Source organism: Eucalyptus grandis, chromosome 11, assembly GCF_016545825.1.
Source record: "Eucalyptus grandis isolate ANBG69807.140 chromosome 11, ASM1654582v1, whole genome shotgun sequence".
NCBI lineage: Eukaryota > Viridiplantae > Streptophyta > Magnoliopsida > Myrtales > Myrtaceae > Eucalyptus > Eucalyptus grandis.
The window spans coordinates 22,998,774-23,015,375 of record NC_052622.1 but is presented as its reverse complement, the minus strand read 5'-3'; the positions used below and the strand labels follow the sequence as shown (position 1 = coordinate 23,015,375).

The window sequence follows — 16,602 nt, the reverse complement described above, 5'->3', positions numbered from 1 at the left end:
GTTGAGAATGCATACGAATGCATGCTTCTCTGGACAATGAAGCTCTGTAGGTAGACAAGAATTCAAGGCCTTAGACGTAGTTTCTTCATGAATAAGAATCCAATGCCTTGGATTCAAACACGCTGGCACCATTGCAATTGATAACTATGTATTCTCCATTTCTAACTTCTTGGGCTATGGGCTAGTCTTGCATCTGGCACTTCTAGAAACTCCTGTCCCACGTAGTACATTTTGTAATTATGAATGCCCTATTATTTTAGTTTGGTTTTTGACACTTTGATCTATGCAACCATTACATGGATTTACTCGTTGGCTGTTGCCTCCACTTCCCTGGTCGATTGAACTGCATCCTAAGGAAAAAACTTGCTATCTAACTCAATTCTCTTCCCTCTCACAATAGATGTGGGATGCCATGAATATAAGGAGCGCCACTTGTCAATAATTTATCTATAAAGCAAGCAATTAGGTGCCTTAAACAACGTCAGACAAATTGATACACTTATGTCACATTTATCCATAACTAATTTTTTCCTTGAATTGAAACACTCATGTCATTTTTACTCCAAACTGGGTGCAATAAATATGGGATTTTTTTAGAGTAAGTATGGTATGTGTAAATAAGCTTGGGATTTGACCAAAAAATAAAAAGATCAGTTTGGAGTAAATATGATACAAGAATAGCTGTTTGGATCTTTTGTAACATAAAAAAATAATTTATGGATAAATAATAATATAGGCACGGATGCATGGTGTAGGAATTTCGAAACGCACGAATTAACTGAGATTAATATAGCACGAATGCACCCAAAACCTTTACGGTACCGACCCCACTAGTGAAGTACTTCGATAGTTGACTAATGGCGTACAAGTTAGGACACCCTATCCGATATCGTATCAGCGACCTTTGTCCGCACCCCGATGGCCGGACCTCCTCCGTCACTCCTCCGGTCGGCTCTCCGTCTCCTCCTCCACCTCCTCCCCTTCGCCCAGGGGCGGTCGCCCTCGCCGCCGCCGCTCCCCGCCCCCGCCGCCTCCCTCTCCGTAAAAGACTTCGGCGCCGCCGGCGACGGCTGCCGCTACGACACCGCCGCGATCCAGGCCGCCATCGACAACTGCCACGCCCACGCCGCCGCGGCTGCCGCCGGTTGCACTTGCCGCGTCGCCTTCCCCCCAGGGAAGTACCTGACCGCGACGGTCCGGCTCAAGTCCGGCGTGGTGCTGGACATCCAGAGTGGGGCGACGGTGCTTGGGGGCACGGAGATCGGGGACTACCCGCCGGAGGCCGACCGGTGGTACGTGATACTGGCCGAGGGCGCGAGGGACGTCGGGATCACCGGCGGCGGGGCGGTGGACGGGCAGGGGCTGGAGTTCGTGAGGAGGTTCGATGAGAGGAAGAACGTGATGGTCAGCTGGAACAAGACCAGGGCGTGCCTTGGCGACGAGTGTAGACCGAGGCTGGTCGGGTTCGTGGGGTGCACGAACGTCCGCGTCTGGAACGTCAGCTTGAATCAGCCCGCTTATTGGTGGTTCGTCCCTCTGTCTCTGTCTCTGTCTCTCTCTCTCTCTCTCTCTCTGCCATCAGTTTTGTCCACTTTACTGTTTTACGACTGTATGTTGTTCCAAGAATTCGATAACTGGTTTTGAAAGGTCAGTATGCATTCGAGGTGATTTGAATTGAACTGGGTAGAAAGCCAAACTGGCAATTGCGTTGGTCTCTGCAGAAGAAAGAAACTCCTAATGTCACTGCGAGATTCAAATGCCATTTGGTGAGATTCGGACCTTGCTCACTTGGTAGATAACTGAAGAATTGCTATGGCATTATCAAATTCAAGAAAGTGGCACTGTCTGTATGCCACAGTGCTTGTCATTCTTTCGGCTACTGAAGTTATAGTGGCCTTCAAGTTGCAATTTTTGCAAATACGACAATATAGTATTACATAGTAGAACCGTAGTCAGCTTGGAGAAAATTCGATCTTTTTGGCAATTGCCAGGGATTGTAGCTGTTTGAGATCTTCTAGCTTAAAATCATCAATGAAGTGAGTGTGGACCATGGAAATCTAGATCATCATGTTCAAGATGAATACCCTGTTTCTCACTTCTGTGTTTGCTTTGCTTTATACCTCTCCAAGATCTTTTACTGTCTACTATTGTATCCCGCTTTACATTTGATCTGGATTCCAGTGGATTGCTGATGAAACATTACATGGGGTGATTGCAGCTTGCACATAGTACGCTGCGTGAATACATTCATTCATGATGTTTCCATTTATGGAGACTTTAACACTCCTAACAATGATGGAATTGACATAGATGATTCAAATCACACGGTTATCACGCGGTGCAAGATTGATACAGGAGATGATGCCATCTGTCCGAAGACTTATACAGGTCCTCTGTACAATTTAACAGCAACGGACTGTTGGATCCGAACAAAGTCCTCGGCAATCAAACTTGGTAGCGCAAGCTGGTTTGATTTTAGGGGTCTGGTCTTTGACAACATCACTATAGTGGAATCTCATAGAGGACTGGGAGTGCAGATACGTGATGGAGGTACAATATTGGTTCTTCTTTCTTCTGCTGCTGTAGTTACAATTCTGTATAGTGAACACTGAAATGCTCAGAAGAAAACTCTGGCCATCTGATTCTCTTTGTTCTCATTAATGGGATATTAAATAACTGCTCATTAGCCAGGCGTTGTCTGCAGAAATTTTTCCAAAAAATGGATTGTGTTTACAGAGGAACCTGTTCTTTGATTTAGCAAGGGTGTTGTCTTTCTTCATCTTCTCTTAGATCTCTCTTTTAGGTGTGGCAACAGGTTGTTTTAGGATGCACTTATTCGCACCGCAAACAAATGGAGAGCTAGAAAATAGATATACCTTGACCTTGAACTCTTCCTTTGACGTGATTACTAAGTTAACTGGAGCTATTTTGTGCAGGGAGAGCATATAGGTCTGATTTTTTTGTCAAGAGATTTAAATGCCCAATAAGCGCCTTTAAGAAAAACTGTGTGTGAAGATCATAGTTCCTCTGACAAAGCTCATATCTCTCTTAGCCTGAAATGGCTGCTGAATCTTGAGCTTATCTGTGCTGTCTGTGCAGGAAATGTGAATGACATCACCTTCTCAAACATCAAGATCTCCACTAGGTACTACCACCCGTCTTGGTGGGGAAGAGCAGAACCCATCTACATAACAACATGTGCGCGCCATTCCTGGTCCAAGGAAGGCGCGGTATCAAACATACGCTTCATCAACATCACCGCCGATTCCGAGAATGGTGTGTTCCTCTCAGGTTCCAAGGGTGGGCTGCTGAGAAATCTGAGATTTAGTAATGTGAACGTGACTTACAAGAGGTGGACAAGTGACGAGGGAGGATTGGTAGACTACAGACCTGGATGCCGAGGGCTGGTGAAACACAGCATGGCTGGGATCATCATGGAACACATCAAAGGGTTGGAAATTGAGAACGTGAACATGAGATGGGCTGAAGAGAAATCTTGGCAGTGGGACAATCCTATGGATTTCAGGCCCTCAACCGTGAACGGCATATCTTTCCGCAATTTCCGCTCAGATTTGTACAGTTGATGAGGTGATCAGGGGGCCAGGAACCAAGGCTCAACCATAACAAGTTTTCTACACCATTCATGCACGGCACGATAGGGTGTGTTTGGCAACTTGCCAAATAGTAACAAATTCTATTATTTTGTTTTTGAGAATATTTGGAACAGAAATCTATTTGGTTAATTTTTTATTCTCGAGAGCAAATTTGTTCCCGATAATGAATTTGGGACAAAATCAATGAGTAAAAAGAAGTTATTTCTTTGTCCTCGGAAACAATTCTAGAATCAAGCAAATTTAAATTTCTTTTTTCTATTTTCTCTTCTTCTTTTCTTTTTGTTCTTCTTCCTTCTCCTTCTTTCACGGCCGCCGCCGCCATCACTACCGCCCACTGCTGCCACTAGTCATCAATGACCGGTTGGGTGAGATCCGGTGAGCTTGTTGGAGACTCGATCCAGCCACCGACGAGTCTTGCTTGAGCCTCCCCCTGCCATTGGCGAGCCTTGCCTAGTCGAGCAAGGCTTGGCCGATGAGACACAGCCTTTATGAGGGCGGCAATGCTGCATAGAGGTAGTCAGCCAAAGCTTAAAGAAGAAGAGAATGGAAAAATAAATAAATAAATAAATAAGTAGTAAAATTATTTAAAAAATTAAAAGAAAAAAATTGGATTAAAAATTTGGTGCCAAACACAATTCTATTTCGGGAATAAAATTTTTTGCAATTATTAAATGCCTTCAAATATTTAAAAATTATTCTGGGGAGCAAAATGGTTACCAAACATAATTTTAAACTATGGATAAAGGGATTGTATAGCAATGAAATAAACGAGTTGTCTAAACCGGTTTTCGAAAATGCCATTCTTGGAAGACCTTTGGTTTGGTCTATTCAGGCAACTCCAAAATTCTCTCACGGTCTGTGAACTCACTTCTTTCAAATTGACAAAAGTATTCTAGTTACATGAATGGAAAGACGTCTTTGAATTTGAACAGCTCAGTGAAAAGGTAAGCAGACTCATGGCACACGAGATTGTGTTCCCCTTTGACCTACGAAATAGAAGAACATTAGAAGTATTAAAAGATGTACATTGTGTTTTTTAAATTACTGAAGTGCCCAAAAAAAAATGATCTTTTAAGTATTAATTTCGATGTCAGTTATTGAAAATCTGACGTAATTATATTTTATTAAATTCTTATACCTACATAGTTCATGCCCGTCGGCATTAATGACTCAAAACGACACCGGTTAATATGTTTGCCCAAATTATAAACCCTAATTTGGACAAATCAAGTTTCCTGAAACACTTAATTTTTCAATATCCTCTTCTTCAATTCCTTTGATAAGCAACTCCCACGTCGATCTGCCATGTTATGGCAAATGACGAAGCAGCTGCTCCACTGGTTCATCCTGACCTACGACGCCGCAAGGGCCCCATCCTACCCCTTCTCTGTGGATGCTGCGACGGTGCACACAGCTGGCGCGGGGTTCGTTTGCTGAATTATCCTTCAAATTAATCCAGAATCTTAGACAAGTTTATGCAAATCTGGTTTCGGCATTTCGTCGAACACATGGTAAGCGTCTTAGGGTCTGATATGCAAAACTAGAGCAATGTTTCGATTCCATAGTCTCACATGAGTAGAAATTCATACCAAATCGTCAATAACTACTTCAATGCTATTCAGTTTCCACACCAACAGAACCAAGATGCTAGTCTTTATTTTCAACCATGGACAAAACAAAGATGGGTACACCCACCCTGGGGTGGACGCATTGGTTCGCGCCCTGCCCCCTCATCCGGGAGAGGAGTTCGAAACTTCGCGCCCCATTGTGCAACTAAAGTAGAGTGCCATGGGAGGTGGGTCCCGCGCTAATGTTTCCCTTGGTTTACAGCCTGGCTGTTGGCTGTATAGTGGTTCCAGAAAAAAAAAAAAAAAAAAAAAAAACCAAAATGGGTACTTTCGAATCCTACCTTGCCGGGAAGGGATTCCGGTTACGATTGCTGGTTACTCTTAACACCAAAGAGATTCTGAGCACCTCACCTCACCAATGATGATGAAAGCTAGCAATGGAACCTTTACTAAGAATGCATCACTTCCGAGTCCTCTCAATCAAAATATAGAGTGAAACACGGGAAATTTAAGGCCATAAAGTAATGGAGAAAAACAACGTCGTATTCCAAGGCAACCGTCAGTGCTCCGACTAGACCCGGCAATTAAGAGTGTTGGGACAGCGCAGAGATGACTGAGAAATAAGAGTCGGATATCGCTGGAGGGTCGGACACACCGAGAAGCAAGCCCTGGCGGCCACAATCTTTGTGTGTATTAGAGAACAACCGGTGCTATCCATCCACAGGGACGACCGTGACCATATATAGTGCCTAACATATTAACAGGATACCACCTATTTGGGTGCCTCGGAAAATTATACCAAGCTCATCATTCAGACCATCGAAAGCTAGAATTGGTACCTTATTGCTCGAAGTTCCTGTCATCTATCATAATGTGTCTTCTGTGCGGGAGTTGCTCCATTTTCAGTTTAAGCAATGACCTCTTAAGGAATTTTCGACAATCAGGAGCAGCAGTCCCTGCCGCAATGCAAAAGTCACGACTCAAAACGTTGAAAATGATTCTACTGCTCAGCTGATAGACCATGAGATCGTGCATCAGACCACTGTAAAACCTTCACAATGAACCGGCGATTCGTTACATTTTCACGAACAGAACAGCTCTTATCCAGCATAACCAACAGAAAAGACGTGCAAGGGTTCAAATTCACATATGCACCGGAGGACGCAACGCTGATGCAGTGAAGAGGTAAAACCACCCTCGTAGAGTCAAAACATCCGATCTCACATTGATCATCACAGATCGATTGCATTGAAAGCCAAACAGCTGGAAATTCAGACCAACAGAAGTAGCCACAATGGAGTCCATCAAACCGACACAAATAATGACTTACACACCAAGCCAACAACGAAATTACCGCCAATCACAACGAATAAGAGAGTTCGCTTGGCTGCAAGCTGGCCCCCGATGATGTGACCCGCAGTTTCTACCAGACATAGGAGAGCTAAGACATTATGCAGCCAAACTTATATATTTGAAATCGCGCGCAGGTGAATCGCCGCACAGTTTCCAGTAGATAAGCCACCTCTCGAGCCCCCAAAATCTAAATCTTGTCGAGCTTGTCAGCCTTGACGACAGGGTTGGCCTTGGCAATGGCATTTCGTGCAGCAGTTCTATAATCAAACGGACAATCATGTTTGTCAGAGTAGCGGTGTACTGCACAAAAGAGGCTGCCACACTTGCAGTTGAACCCAGTCAACCCCACCCGCTTATGGCAGCACGCACACCTTTTAGGACCCTCATTCACTTTTGTCTCCACATCCTTGTTTGAAGATGAACCAGCTGAGAGTTCAGTTGGAATGAATTTTGTGTCAACCAAGCCAGCTCGCAAGTCCAAAGTCTCACTTGCTGCAGGTTCTTTCCCATTTTCGCTGGAGCTACCATTCACAATGCTCTCAAGTGACGATGCAGCTGCTTGTGCCTGTTCCTGCTTCAGCATCACATCCTTGTGGCACTTCGAGCACATATTGGCAGTGGCAGCACTTCCAAAGAAGCCACAGTTGTTGATGCAGAGGATTGGGCCTTTTGGAGGCTGGCATCCTGTCTCATTGTGAGACTCCATTGTCCTGATCTCCTGAAAAAGACTGCCTATAATCCCTCATATATACAAAAGCAGAGATACAGAAATCCCGGAATATTCACCAATCAAAGTAAGCAAGCACATATACATCAAACAGAATTCACACAAACAGGAAATGATCACGGCCACTGTACAGAAAATTTTGTGAAAAGCACCAACCCAGTTGGTTTGAGATGTTCAAATCACACTCAAAACTTCGTTCCTCAAATACCCACCAATGGTGGACTAAAACGGAAGGACCTCTCGGTTCCACAGCTCTGCTCCAAAAGAGCATTTTGCTATTCTCAGTCCCCAAAGCCCACCGGCAAGTCAAGAGAAAACTTTTAACAATCAAAAAAAGGCCTAGACACCATCCGTAACCATCAAGCTAAAGGACATATCAAAGGGAGTGACTAGTGATGCTGAGAAAAATTAAGGCAGCTAGTACCCCAGATTGCAAAAGACAGACAGACAGACAGACACCCACACACGCATGCACACACAGAGAAGAGCAGCGCCACCTAAATGACCGCATAACAGCAGAACAATCAGAACCAAAACCCAGAATAGCACGAACACAAACTATTCCTCCAAAGTCAGCAACTCAGCCAAAAAACCCCCCAAACAAGACCACGAGCCGCTTCAGCAATACGTCCCGATCACCCTAAGACGTCACGACCAAACCCACCCAAAACACAGCGAGCAATTTCAGACCACCACAAACCCAACCCACGACAAGCCCTGAAGACGAGAAAACGAATAACGTCAAACGGGTAATTCCACGAAACAAACATCACAAGCCCTCGTGACATAAAGCTCGGATTTTTCAAAATCAAACAAACTACAAACTTCGATATAGAGAGAGAGACAGAGAGAGAAAGCATGGCCAACCTGATTCTGCTGATCTCGCTCGACGAATCGAAACCACGGCCGAATTCCTGCCACACGAGAAATACCCAAAATTCAATTTTGACCAAAAAAAAAAAAAGCAACGGAAAATCAAATCGAACCCGGAAATGAAAAGCGAAAAAAAGCTTCAGCACGAAGAAGGAGAACAAGAAGAAGATTACCCGGCGCGATTCAGCGTACGCGATCGAAACAATCCGAGGAACGCGAGACCAGCGAGAATCGACAGACACAAGGGAAGAGAGAGAGAGAGAGAGAGAGGTTTGTGAAGAAGGGTTCTTCTCTCTCTCTCTATCGCTTCGACGATGGAGTATACAATAGAGAGAGAAACTACGGAAGAGAGAGAGGAAGAGAGAGACAGGAGGACTTCTCTTTGCTTTTTCTCTGCCAACAGACGCTTTCCACCGAGCCGGGTTGCTGCCTAGTGCCTAACCCAATAGCCCCCGCCCCGCCCCGCTATTCACGGTTCTGCCCCTCCCCGATGACGCGGCCCGCCACGTGTCGCGCCGCCACGGGGCTGGGGCGGTGGGGTTAGGCCAGCGGGCGCACGTAGTCTCGGCCAGGCGGCGGGAGGATTTATACGTTCGTCCCGCCCCGCTCGCATCCGAGCCGTCGGACGTCGCGCCGCGAGATTGCGCCAGCCCCCCCCGTCCGAATCCGACGGTGGCCTGCGGATCTCGACGGGCGAACGGACGGCTCGCGTGGGCTGTGCGTCGTCTGGTGCGTGATTGCGTGGCGCGGATAAGCACAAGCCTGGTTTTCGCAAAGATTACAGACGTGCCTAATTTTTTCTTCCCTTTTTTTTGGGCTTTCTTTGAATTTGTTTTCTTTTTGACATGAGGAGAAACCCCCCCTCCCTTCTTCCCTTTGAAAAGAAAATGCATTTTTCTCCTCACGGGGGAAACAGTACATGGTCGATTATTTCCTTTCCTTGCCTTTTCTCATTTTGCTTAAATGTCGACGTGAGGTTCATTGAATCGGGTTTTAAATATGCGCGATTCAATGTGATTTAATACGGTGAAAGGTATGATATTGAATCAATGAGCAAAATTAGAGACATGTCGATTTGTATGGTCACGTGATTTCAAATGTGCATGAGAAAATGGAGCTAGTTCGATTGGATTTTGGATAATTCTGTATCTGATCAAGTTGAATATTAGATGGACCCAAAATAGTCAAAGACGATAGTGAAAGATGGAATTGGACTCGAAGTTTGACCAAACTTAACGATTTTCAAACATAGAGATCTACTTAAAGATACAAAACAAATTGTTCATTTTGCGTGATGGAATATAAATAAGTTGTTGAGACGGAAGCAAATGGTTTATTTCAATTTAGTTCCACCATTTTTTATTTATCCATGAGTAATGATAATAGGAAATTAGAATTTAACTAATGAGGACAAAGAGTGCTAATAAATTCCTCAATCTCTAACTCTAGTGTTGGTGTGTGTTTCATACTCTCTGTCGACAGGAAGATACGAGGGTTTCCCTCTTCGGTGAGCAAGCAAGGGTTTAGGGATTGCTTGATGAGGGTTGTAGGGGGCAGCTCCCCTAAGCTGCAAGAGGACTATTGTAGTTTGACTTATAAATAGCTACTAACTTGTACCGTTTATATATAATCCCTGTATTGTAATTAAAGATTATTGCAAAGAGGTAAGATGTGTTAATTACAATTAATTCTTTGTTTAGACTAATTTAACGGTGAGTTTCACATAGAACCTAGAACCTATTCACCTTACATATGATGAAATCTAGAACTTATCTTGTTTTAGGTTCCAAAGTCGATTTCAGATTTTGATCATATTTCACTTGTGTTATTAATTAAACAATTACAATGAATCATCACATTCAATTACCAGCTTTTATAATCCACCGACCACAAATTATATTAGATACAAAAAAAAATATGAAATATTATTGATTAAACGATTGCAATCAATTATCACATTTTATAATTATCACTTACTACTACAATTCAGTAATCACAACCTATATTTAGACATGGAAAAGTGAAACGTTAACGAAGTAAAATTCTCAGTAATAAAATGGAAACCCATACTAATGATTCTAAATTATACACCCATCATTGAAATCTATAGAATACCGTAGGATTAGGCAAAGATATATATTAAGAAAAAAATAAAACCTTGTTTTGGATTTCAAGTTTTACCTATCTAGGACCTACCTATTAAAACAGATTCCCTATATCTTGAAACCTAGAATCGGATAAATTTCCACCGGTTCAATTCTTTACTTTTAGGTTCTACTCTACATCCATGTTTTCCCTTAAACCTTGCGTCTCAATGTATCTTTCTCAGATTTACTCTCTATTTCGTTATGACTATGCGCCTAGTCTTAACATTTAGTTGTCTAAGAAATCAAGTCTAACCATTTTAATTTGTGTGTGTGAAGCATACCCTTTCATTTTGAATTGTTTTATCTTGAAATTACTTTAACTGGAAATCAACCAGATCCCCTCAAGTAGGATTCGAGCCTACCATCAATTAGTTAACAATTAAGCACTCTGCTACTAAGCAACAAAAGAACAACGGAAGATTAAATTTTATGGAGTTCAATTCTTGTTCTCAATTCATAATCAATGAGTTTTATGATCATAACTAACCCATACAACAATTCAGTAAATTAAAAATAGATTAAGAAATGGATTTATGACTCATTTGACAAATCTAACTTGAATTAATGAAATAATAATATTAAACATTTTTATATAATACACATGTTAAATTAAACATATACTAAAATTTTGAGATCCATATTAAACAAGTTAAAAATTCAAAAGAACATTACACATTAATATAAAATTTAGGAAGCACATTAAACAAATTAAAAATTTAGATACTTGAGCCAAAGTTTAAGTGTCATTTATATTATTTTACCAACAAAAAATACAAAACATGAAATTAAGTATGGAATCTGAAAAGGCGCAGAGATCTTCTGAAAAGCCGAAGAAATCCATTAATACTTTAACAACTATACCACCATTTACGTGGTATATTATTCTAAAATAATAATTATATTACTTAAAAGTGTGATTACTGTCCGAATCGATCGACTACTTCAATTGTTGAATCTAAAAACTAAGAAATGACAGGATAAATTTCCGATCACTCTTAAGACCGATCACCTCTAACATAACCAATCGGTTCCTTTCTTCTCCCTCGTATCTCCTTCCCTCCATCCAAACAATACATAACATTTAAAGCCCTCTTTCTTTTCTCCTCGGCTCGTTCTGAAAATAGTGGAAAAAGATTGTAGCAATTCATTAGTTCTCCAGCGTCAACTTTTTTTCTTTCTTGACCCAATCATTGAACCAGGAGCTCCAAGCATCAGACGAGTGAAGAAATCTTCATCAATGAGCTTTGAAGAACAAGCGACGTTTTAACAGACGAGCATCTCAGATTCCCAATAGACCGACATAACTACAAGAAAAGACTGCGCGAATTCACATATGTACCAAGGAGTTTAGACTAATGAAAACGACAAGACCCTATAGACGCAATACCCGAATGCTGATCACAAGCCATACACAACTAGAAATTCATATCAACGGAAGTAGCAACGACGGAGTCCATCAAACCACCACGAATAGTGACTTACACACCCAAGCCAATAGCGAAATCACTGCCAATCACAATGAACAAGAGAGTTATCTAGGCTGCAAGGATGCCCTCAAGCAACATGAACTGCAATTTCTACCAGACGTAGGACAGTGAAGACATTATGCAGCCAAACTTAGACATTCGATGCCTATGGAAGGCAAAGTGGGTTTCCAGTAGATAAGCCATCTCTTCAGGCCCCAAAATCTAGATCTTGTCGAGCTTATCGGCCCTAACCACCGGGTTGGCCTTGGCAATGGCGTCTCGAGCAGCAGTTCTATAATCAAACGGACAACCATGTATATCAGAGTGGCGATGGGTCGAACAGAAGAGATTGCCGCACTTGCAGTTGAAGCCAGTCAACCCCACCCGCCTCTGGCAGGTGGTGCACCTTTTAGGACCGTCGCTCACTTTCATGTCAACATCTTTGCTTGAAGATGAACCAGCTGAGGGCTCGGTCGAAATGACCTTTGCATCCACCAAACCAGCTTGCAAATCCAATTTCTCAGTTGCCACAGGTCCTTTACCATTTTCGTTGGAACTTCTGTTGACAATGCTCTCAATCGAGGAGGCAGCTGCTTGTGCCTGTTCTTGTTTCAATATCACGTCCTTGTGGCACTTTGAGCACATATTGGCGGTGGCAGCACTTCCGAAGAAGCCACAGTTGTTAATGCAGAGGATTGGGCCTTTTGGGGCCTGGCATCCTGTCTCATCGTGAGACTCCATTATTCTGATCTCCTGCAAAAGGACACCTTATATTCCACCACAATGAACAGAAGAAGAGGGACAGAAATTCAAAAATATAGAAAAGAGAACAAAAACATTGAACAGCAATTGCAAGAATAGGAAATGACTGTGACCCTTGCACAAACTAATTTTGTCAAAAGCAGCATTAAGTTAGTTTGTGATGTTCAAATCACACTCTGCAGCTTCGTTCTGCCAAACTAAGAGCAATCATCAACCAGCAGAAGCTCGAAAAAGGAAGAGTCCATCAGTCCTGTTGCTTAGCTCCAAAACATGCACAGAAATCCTAATACTACAAAGCACAAGCAAGTTGAGGTAAAGCTTCTAATGGTTAAAAGACCAGGTCAGAGTTCGGCAACAAATATCCAGGGCGGAATACTGTTGTTGCAACATATCATCACCATTTGACATAAACCAAACCACCCAAAGGAAGCAACTGGCAAGTCTCAAGACGTATTCATTCCAATTGGCCCAGCTTACACCACAGGCTCGGCAGACCAGGTCATGGGTTCATTCTCAAATATCACACTGTGAAGTACATCCCCCATACATACCTCTAAGGGACTCAATCCATCGCAATCCCACCCAAAACAACAGAAAAGAAACACCTAAATGACCACATAACAGCAGAACAAACAGAACCCAAACCCAGAATAACACCAACAAAGTAGCTTTTCCCAAGAACGTCACCAACCCACCAAAACCACCAAACCCACGAGCCGGTTCAACAGCATGTTCCAATTGCACCCTAAGACGTGACTATTGAACCCACCCACCAGACGCAGTGAGCAAAATGGAGACAGCACTCCTCCACAAACCAACATGCTTACAATCTTCAAGGAGTAAGAGAACACGAATCACTTCCACCCCTAATTCCAGAAATCAACCCCCACAAGCCCTCCCAACACAAACCATAATCTCCAAAAAAAAAAAAAAAAAACCAGGAAAGCAGAGACATTCAAAAGGTAGAGAAAGAGAGAGAGAGGGGGCCAGCTTACCTGATTCAGCTGATCTCGCCTGCTAAAAATCGAAACTTCGGTCCAATTTCTGCAACACGAGAAACACCCAAATTCAATTCGAGCCACACAAAGCCAAAAAAACAAAAAAAAAAAAAAACACGCACACCCCCAATACAAAAGCTAAACGAAAGTCAAATCGAAACCCAGAAAAATCCGGGGGGAGGAAATCGAAGAACGGAGTTCACAAAACACGACTTACCCCCGAACGATCCTCCAAAAGCGATCGCGAAGATAGTCCGAGGAAGGCGAGACCAGCGAGAATCGAGAGCGACCTAGAGAGAGAGAGCGAGTCTCCTCTCCCTCTATCGCCTCGATGAGCAGTATTTAAGAGAGAGAGGGAGAGGAAGGAGTTCTCTTTTCCTTGCCAACAAACGCTCCCTCCACTGAGCCTTTACTGCCCAACATAATGCCCTCCCATTTCCTCCTTATTTGCGGTTCTGCCACCGCCGCTCCGATGACGTGGCGCTCTACGGCCCCGGGTCCCCGGCCGAGCCGCCGTCCCTGGGGCCCGCGTTGGCTCTCCGTCCGCGGCGAGCTTGCGTCCCGACCGTCGGATTGTCGCGTCGCGGAGGGCGGTCGGTGGATCGGACGGTGGGGATGCGACGGGCTCTCCCCGCCGTGCGCACGGTCGGTTCGGTAGATTGGGCCTGCCAGCCTGGGGCAAGTCCGTGGTCTTTTGTCCGATGGATGGATAAGCACGAGCTGGTTTAAGGTTCACAGGAGATGCTACTGTCCCTTTTGTAGGCTATTTTATGTTTTTGCCTTTTTCGTATTTGTTTTCCTCCCTCTTAAGAAAATTAAATAAATAATAATTATTCAGATATTCTTTTTCCTTAAAAATAATATTTTATACTGCATGAAATATTTAGTCAATAAATTTTTTCATCATCAGTAATAACTTATATTGAAATATTATCGTGAAAAATAAAATTATTTTTCTTTCATCTATTTCGTAAGTTTATGCAAATGATCGTTTCTAAAAAAATGTTTTTTAAATTATTTACTTTTCGTGAAATAAATGCATAATATAATTTGATATTACTGATGGGATATTGAATTGAAATAAAAACAACTCTTAAAGCGTGCTTGTTTCATAAAAATTTTCGCAATGAAAAAAAATTATTTTACATAAAAATCATTTTCGAAAAAAATGGCTAGTTTTAATTTATTTAGTGGTTTAAAAAGCGTTTTATTTCTTGCTAGGAGTAGGAGTAGAAGTCGTGTTCTCCGATTTTAGCTTGCTGTTTTGTCCATGAAAGGCGTTTTCTGCAAACCAATTATTTTTCATGATTTAAATACAGAAAAGTTGGAAAATAATTTCTCCAAACATTTTTTTTTAAATGAACAGACTCTTAATGACAGTATATTTGGTTATTATGATTTTGAGTATGCATGGAGAACCAAATGGAATCGATTTGATATTGTACAGGATTAAACCAGAACTAGTTGAATGAGCATAGCAGATCAGATTAGTCAACTCGATTCTATACCAACTTGAACATTGCTAATTAATTATTTTCATTTACTTAATTCATTGACCGAATAAACTCATCTTTATGTGAAAAAAATAAAAAAAATTAATTGATCGAACAAATAGACAAAATCTGCCGTCTAATAGTACGCAACGCATTATTACAAATGGGGGAAATTTTTAAAAGAAAGTTCAATTTATCTAATGGATCGGACCAAACTTCAAGCTGCCGAACTGAACTGGCATTTTCAGACTTTTTTGCCTTTTTCTTGGACAGCATGAACCTTTTATTTTTGTACTCACCTTCATTTTTTTTATAAGTGTATTAAAATTCTTAAAACTTATCATGAAAATAAACTCAAGTTCTAAAGTTTTCAAAAAGTGCATCACATGTCTTAAAACTAGTAAAAAAGTATAATAAGTCAAAAATTATAATTAAATCTTAAAATTACAATCGAGTACTAAAATTTATCAAATTGGTCGAATCATATCATTTTATTAATTATATTTTTGAAAGTTTTAGGTATCAATTATATTTTCTTAATAAGTTTTAGAATTTTTAATTTTTTAAAGGAGTAAATTTAGTCAAGAATTTACTATCCAGGGAACTTTCATAATTTCACTTGCACGACAAAGGGGGAATGCTGCTAAATTGAGTGTCTCTGACTCCTCCTGTGTCCCATTTGGCTAATAAATCTTTTTTTTTTTTAAAAATCTTATAATCGAATCAAAAGTTGTCTGTGATGGCCAGGTGCAAATCCAGTCTATCAGGGCCATGCGGAGGATGCAGCACTCATGCATTCAATAAATTAGCATATATATATATATATATATATATATATGATAGCTCATATATAATTTATTTATTTATTTATTTTTTTTTGTAGAGAAAACGGGCAAAACCAGAGTATTACACTTTTAATTCTCTTAATAAAACTTCATCCGGTTCAATGTCCTATAAAAAGGAAGTAAAGACTCTCACTCGATAGCCTGTTCAATGATAGAGTTGTCATTTAAATTACAGAATTGAAACCCAAATCGTTTCGGTCCTTTCAAACCATGTTTCGTGTGTAACAAGACGATCAATGCTTCCAAATAAGAAAAATATTGGTGATATCTTGGGACAATTTTCACGCACCAAATTGAACCCTCCTGTTTTCTGTTCATACTTGGTTATGGTCCATACTTGATGAGATTTATTGAATAGGGAGCGAATTTGAGGCTTTATATTATATCCAACGTACATGGTTCCAATCATTTGTCCATTGATCGATCCCTTGAGTTAGGATGCATGTTCTTTTTTGCTCTTTTATTTTCTCTTCTTTGTGTTGCAGAGTTTTCTTCCTGATTCATTTCTAAGAAGTGAACTTTCTCGACCATCATTTCGTAGACAAGAAAATTGGACTTTCGGTTAATCTTTTATGATAAATGTGACCTCAATTATCGTTTATGTTAAGATTGTTATAAGATTGTTATATGTCATTTGAGAATGCAAATCGAAATTTTGCCCTAGTCCCATTTTTTTTCTTGAATTATAATTTGTTTTGATGAGTGTTGATAATAGAATGTATTCCATTCTCTATCTCAACCGACTCCAAAATTTTG

The 16,602-nt window shown here is 41.4% G+C and overlaps 3 protein-coding genes across 7 annotated transcripts; 1 reads left to right on the top strand and 2 right to left on the bottom strand.

Annotated features, from left to right (window-relative positions):
* The first annotated feature begins 864 nt into the window (after positions 1-864).
* Positions 865-3,787, top strand: LOC104425474 (probable polygalacturonase). The gene is made up of 3 exons (XM_039304164.1): positions 865-1,526; positions 2,219-2,550; positions 3,100-3,787. The coding sequence occupies exons 1-3, from the start codon at positions 919-921 to the stop codon at positions 3,582-3,584; spliced, it is 1,425 nt and encodes a 474-aa protein (XP_039160098.1). The 5' UTR covers positions 865-918; the 3' UTR covers positions 3,585-3,787.
* Positions 3,788-6,382: 2,595 nt separating this feature from the next.
* On the bottom strand, positions 6,383-8,527 carry LOC104425473 (zinc finger A20 and AN1 domain-containing stress-associated protein 8). Of its 3 annotated transcripts, none has more exons than XM_010038159.3 (3): positions 8,309-8,527; positions 8,130-8,176; positions 6,383-7,267 (listed from the first exon to the last, which is right to left on the bottom strand). In XM_010038159.3, the coding sequence occupies exon 3, from the start codon at positions 7,239-7,241 to the stop codon at positions 6,723-6,725; it is 519 nt and encodes a 172-aa protein (XP_010036461.2). In that variant the 5' UTR covers positions 7,242-7,267; positions 8,130-8,176; positions 8,309-8,527; the 3' UTR covers positions 6,383-6,722. The 3 variants fall into 3 exon arrangements, with proteins under 3 accessions (XP_010036461.2, XP_010036462.2, XP_010036460.2); XM_010038160.3 differs by having other exon boundaries at positions 6,383-7,245; positions 8,309-8,505; XM_010038158.3 differs by having other exon boundaries at positions 6,383-7,253; positions 8,309-8,500.
* Positions 8,528-11,657: 3,130 nt separating this feature from the next.
* On the bottom strand, positions 11,658-13,887 carry LOC104425472 (zinc finger A20 and AN1 domain-containing stress-associated protein 8). 3 transcript variants are annotated; one of them, XM_010038156.3, is made up of 3 exons: positions 13,726-13,887; positions 13,506-13,554; positions 11,658-12,515 (listed from the first exon to the last, which is right to left on the bottom strand). In XM_010038156.3, exon 3 carries the CDS (start codon positions 12,487-12,489, stop codon positions 11,971-11,973), a length of 519 nt encoding a protein of 172 aa, XP_010036458.2. In that variant the 5' UTR covers positions 12,490-12,515; positions 13,506-13,554; positions 13,726-13,887; the 3' UTR covers positions 11,658-11,970. The 3 variants fall into 3 exon arrangements, with proteins under 3 accessions (XP_010036458.2, XP_010036457.2, XP_039160787.1); XM_010038155.3 differs by having other exon boundaries at positions 11,658-12,501; XM_039304853.1 differs by having other exon boundaries at positions 11,658-12,493.
* Positions 13,888-16,602: the final 2,715 nt, after the last annotated feature.

Excerpts from the sequence above, each read along its gene's own strand:
- LOC104425474 (XM_039304164.1), top strand. The coding sequence starts at position 919 with ATGGCCGGACCTCCTCCGTCACTCCTCCGGTCGGCTCTCCGTCTCCTC. Across the intron at positions 1,527-2,218 it reads AATCAGCCCGCTTATTGGTG|CTTGCACATAGTACGCTGCG; the intron begins GTTCGTCCCTCT and ends GGGTGATTGCAG. Across the intron at positions 2,551-3,099 it reads AGTGCAGATACGTGATGGAG|GAAATGTGAATGACATCACC; the intron begins GTACAATATTGG and ends CTGTCTGTGCAG.
- LOC104425473 (XM_010038159.3), bottom strand. The coding sequence starts at position 7,241 with ATGGAGTCTCACAATGAGACAGGATGCCAGCCTCCAAAAGGCCCAATC.
- LOC104425472 (XM_010038156.3), bottom strand. The coding sequence starts at position 12,489 with ATGGAGTCTCACGATGAGACAGGATGCCAGGCCCCAAAAGGCCCAATC.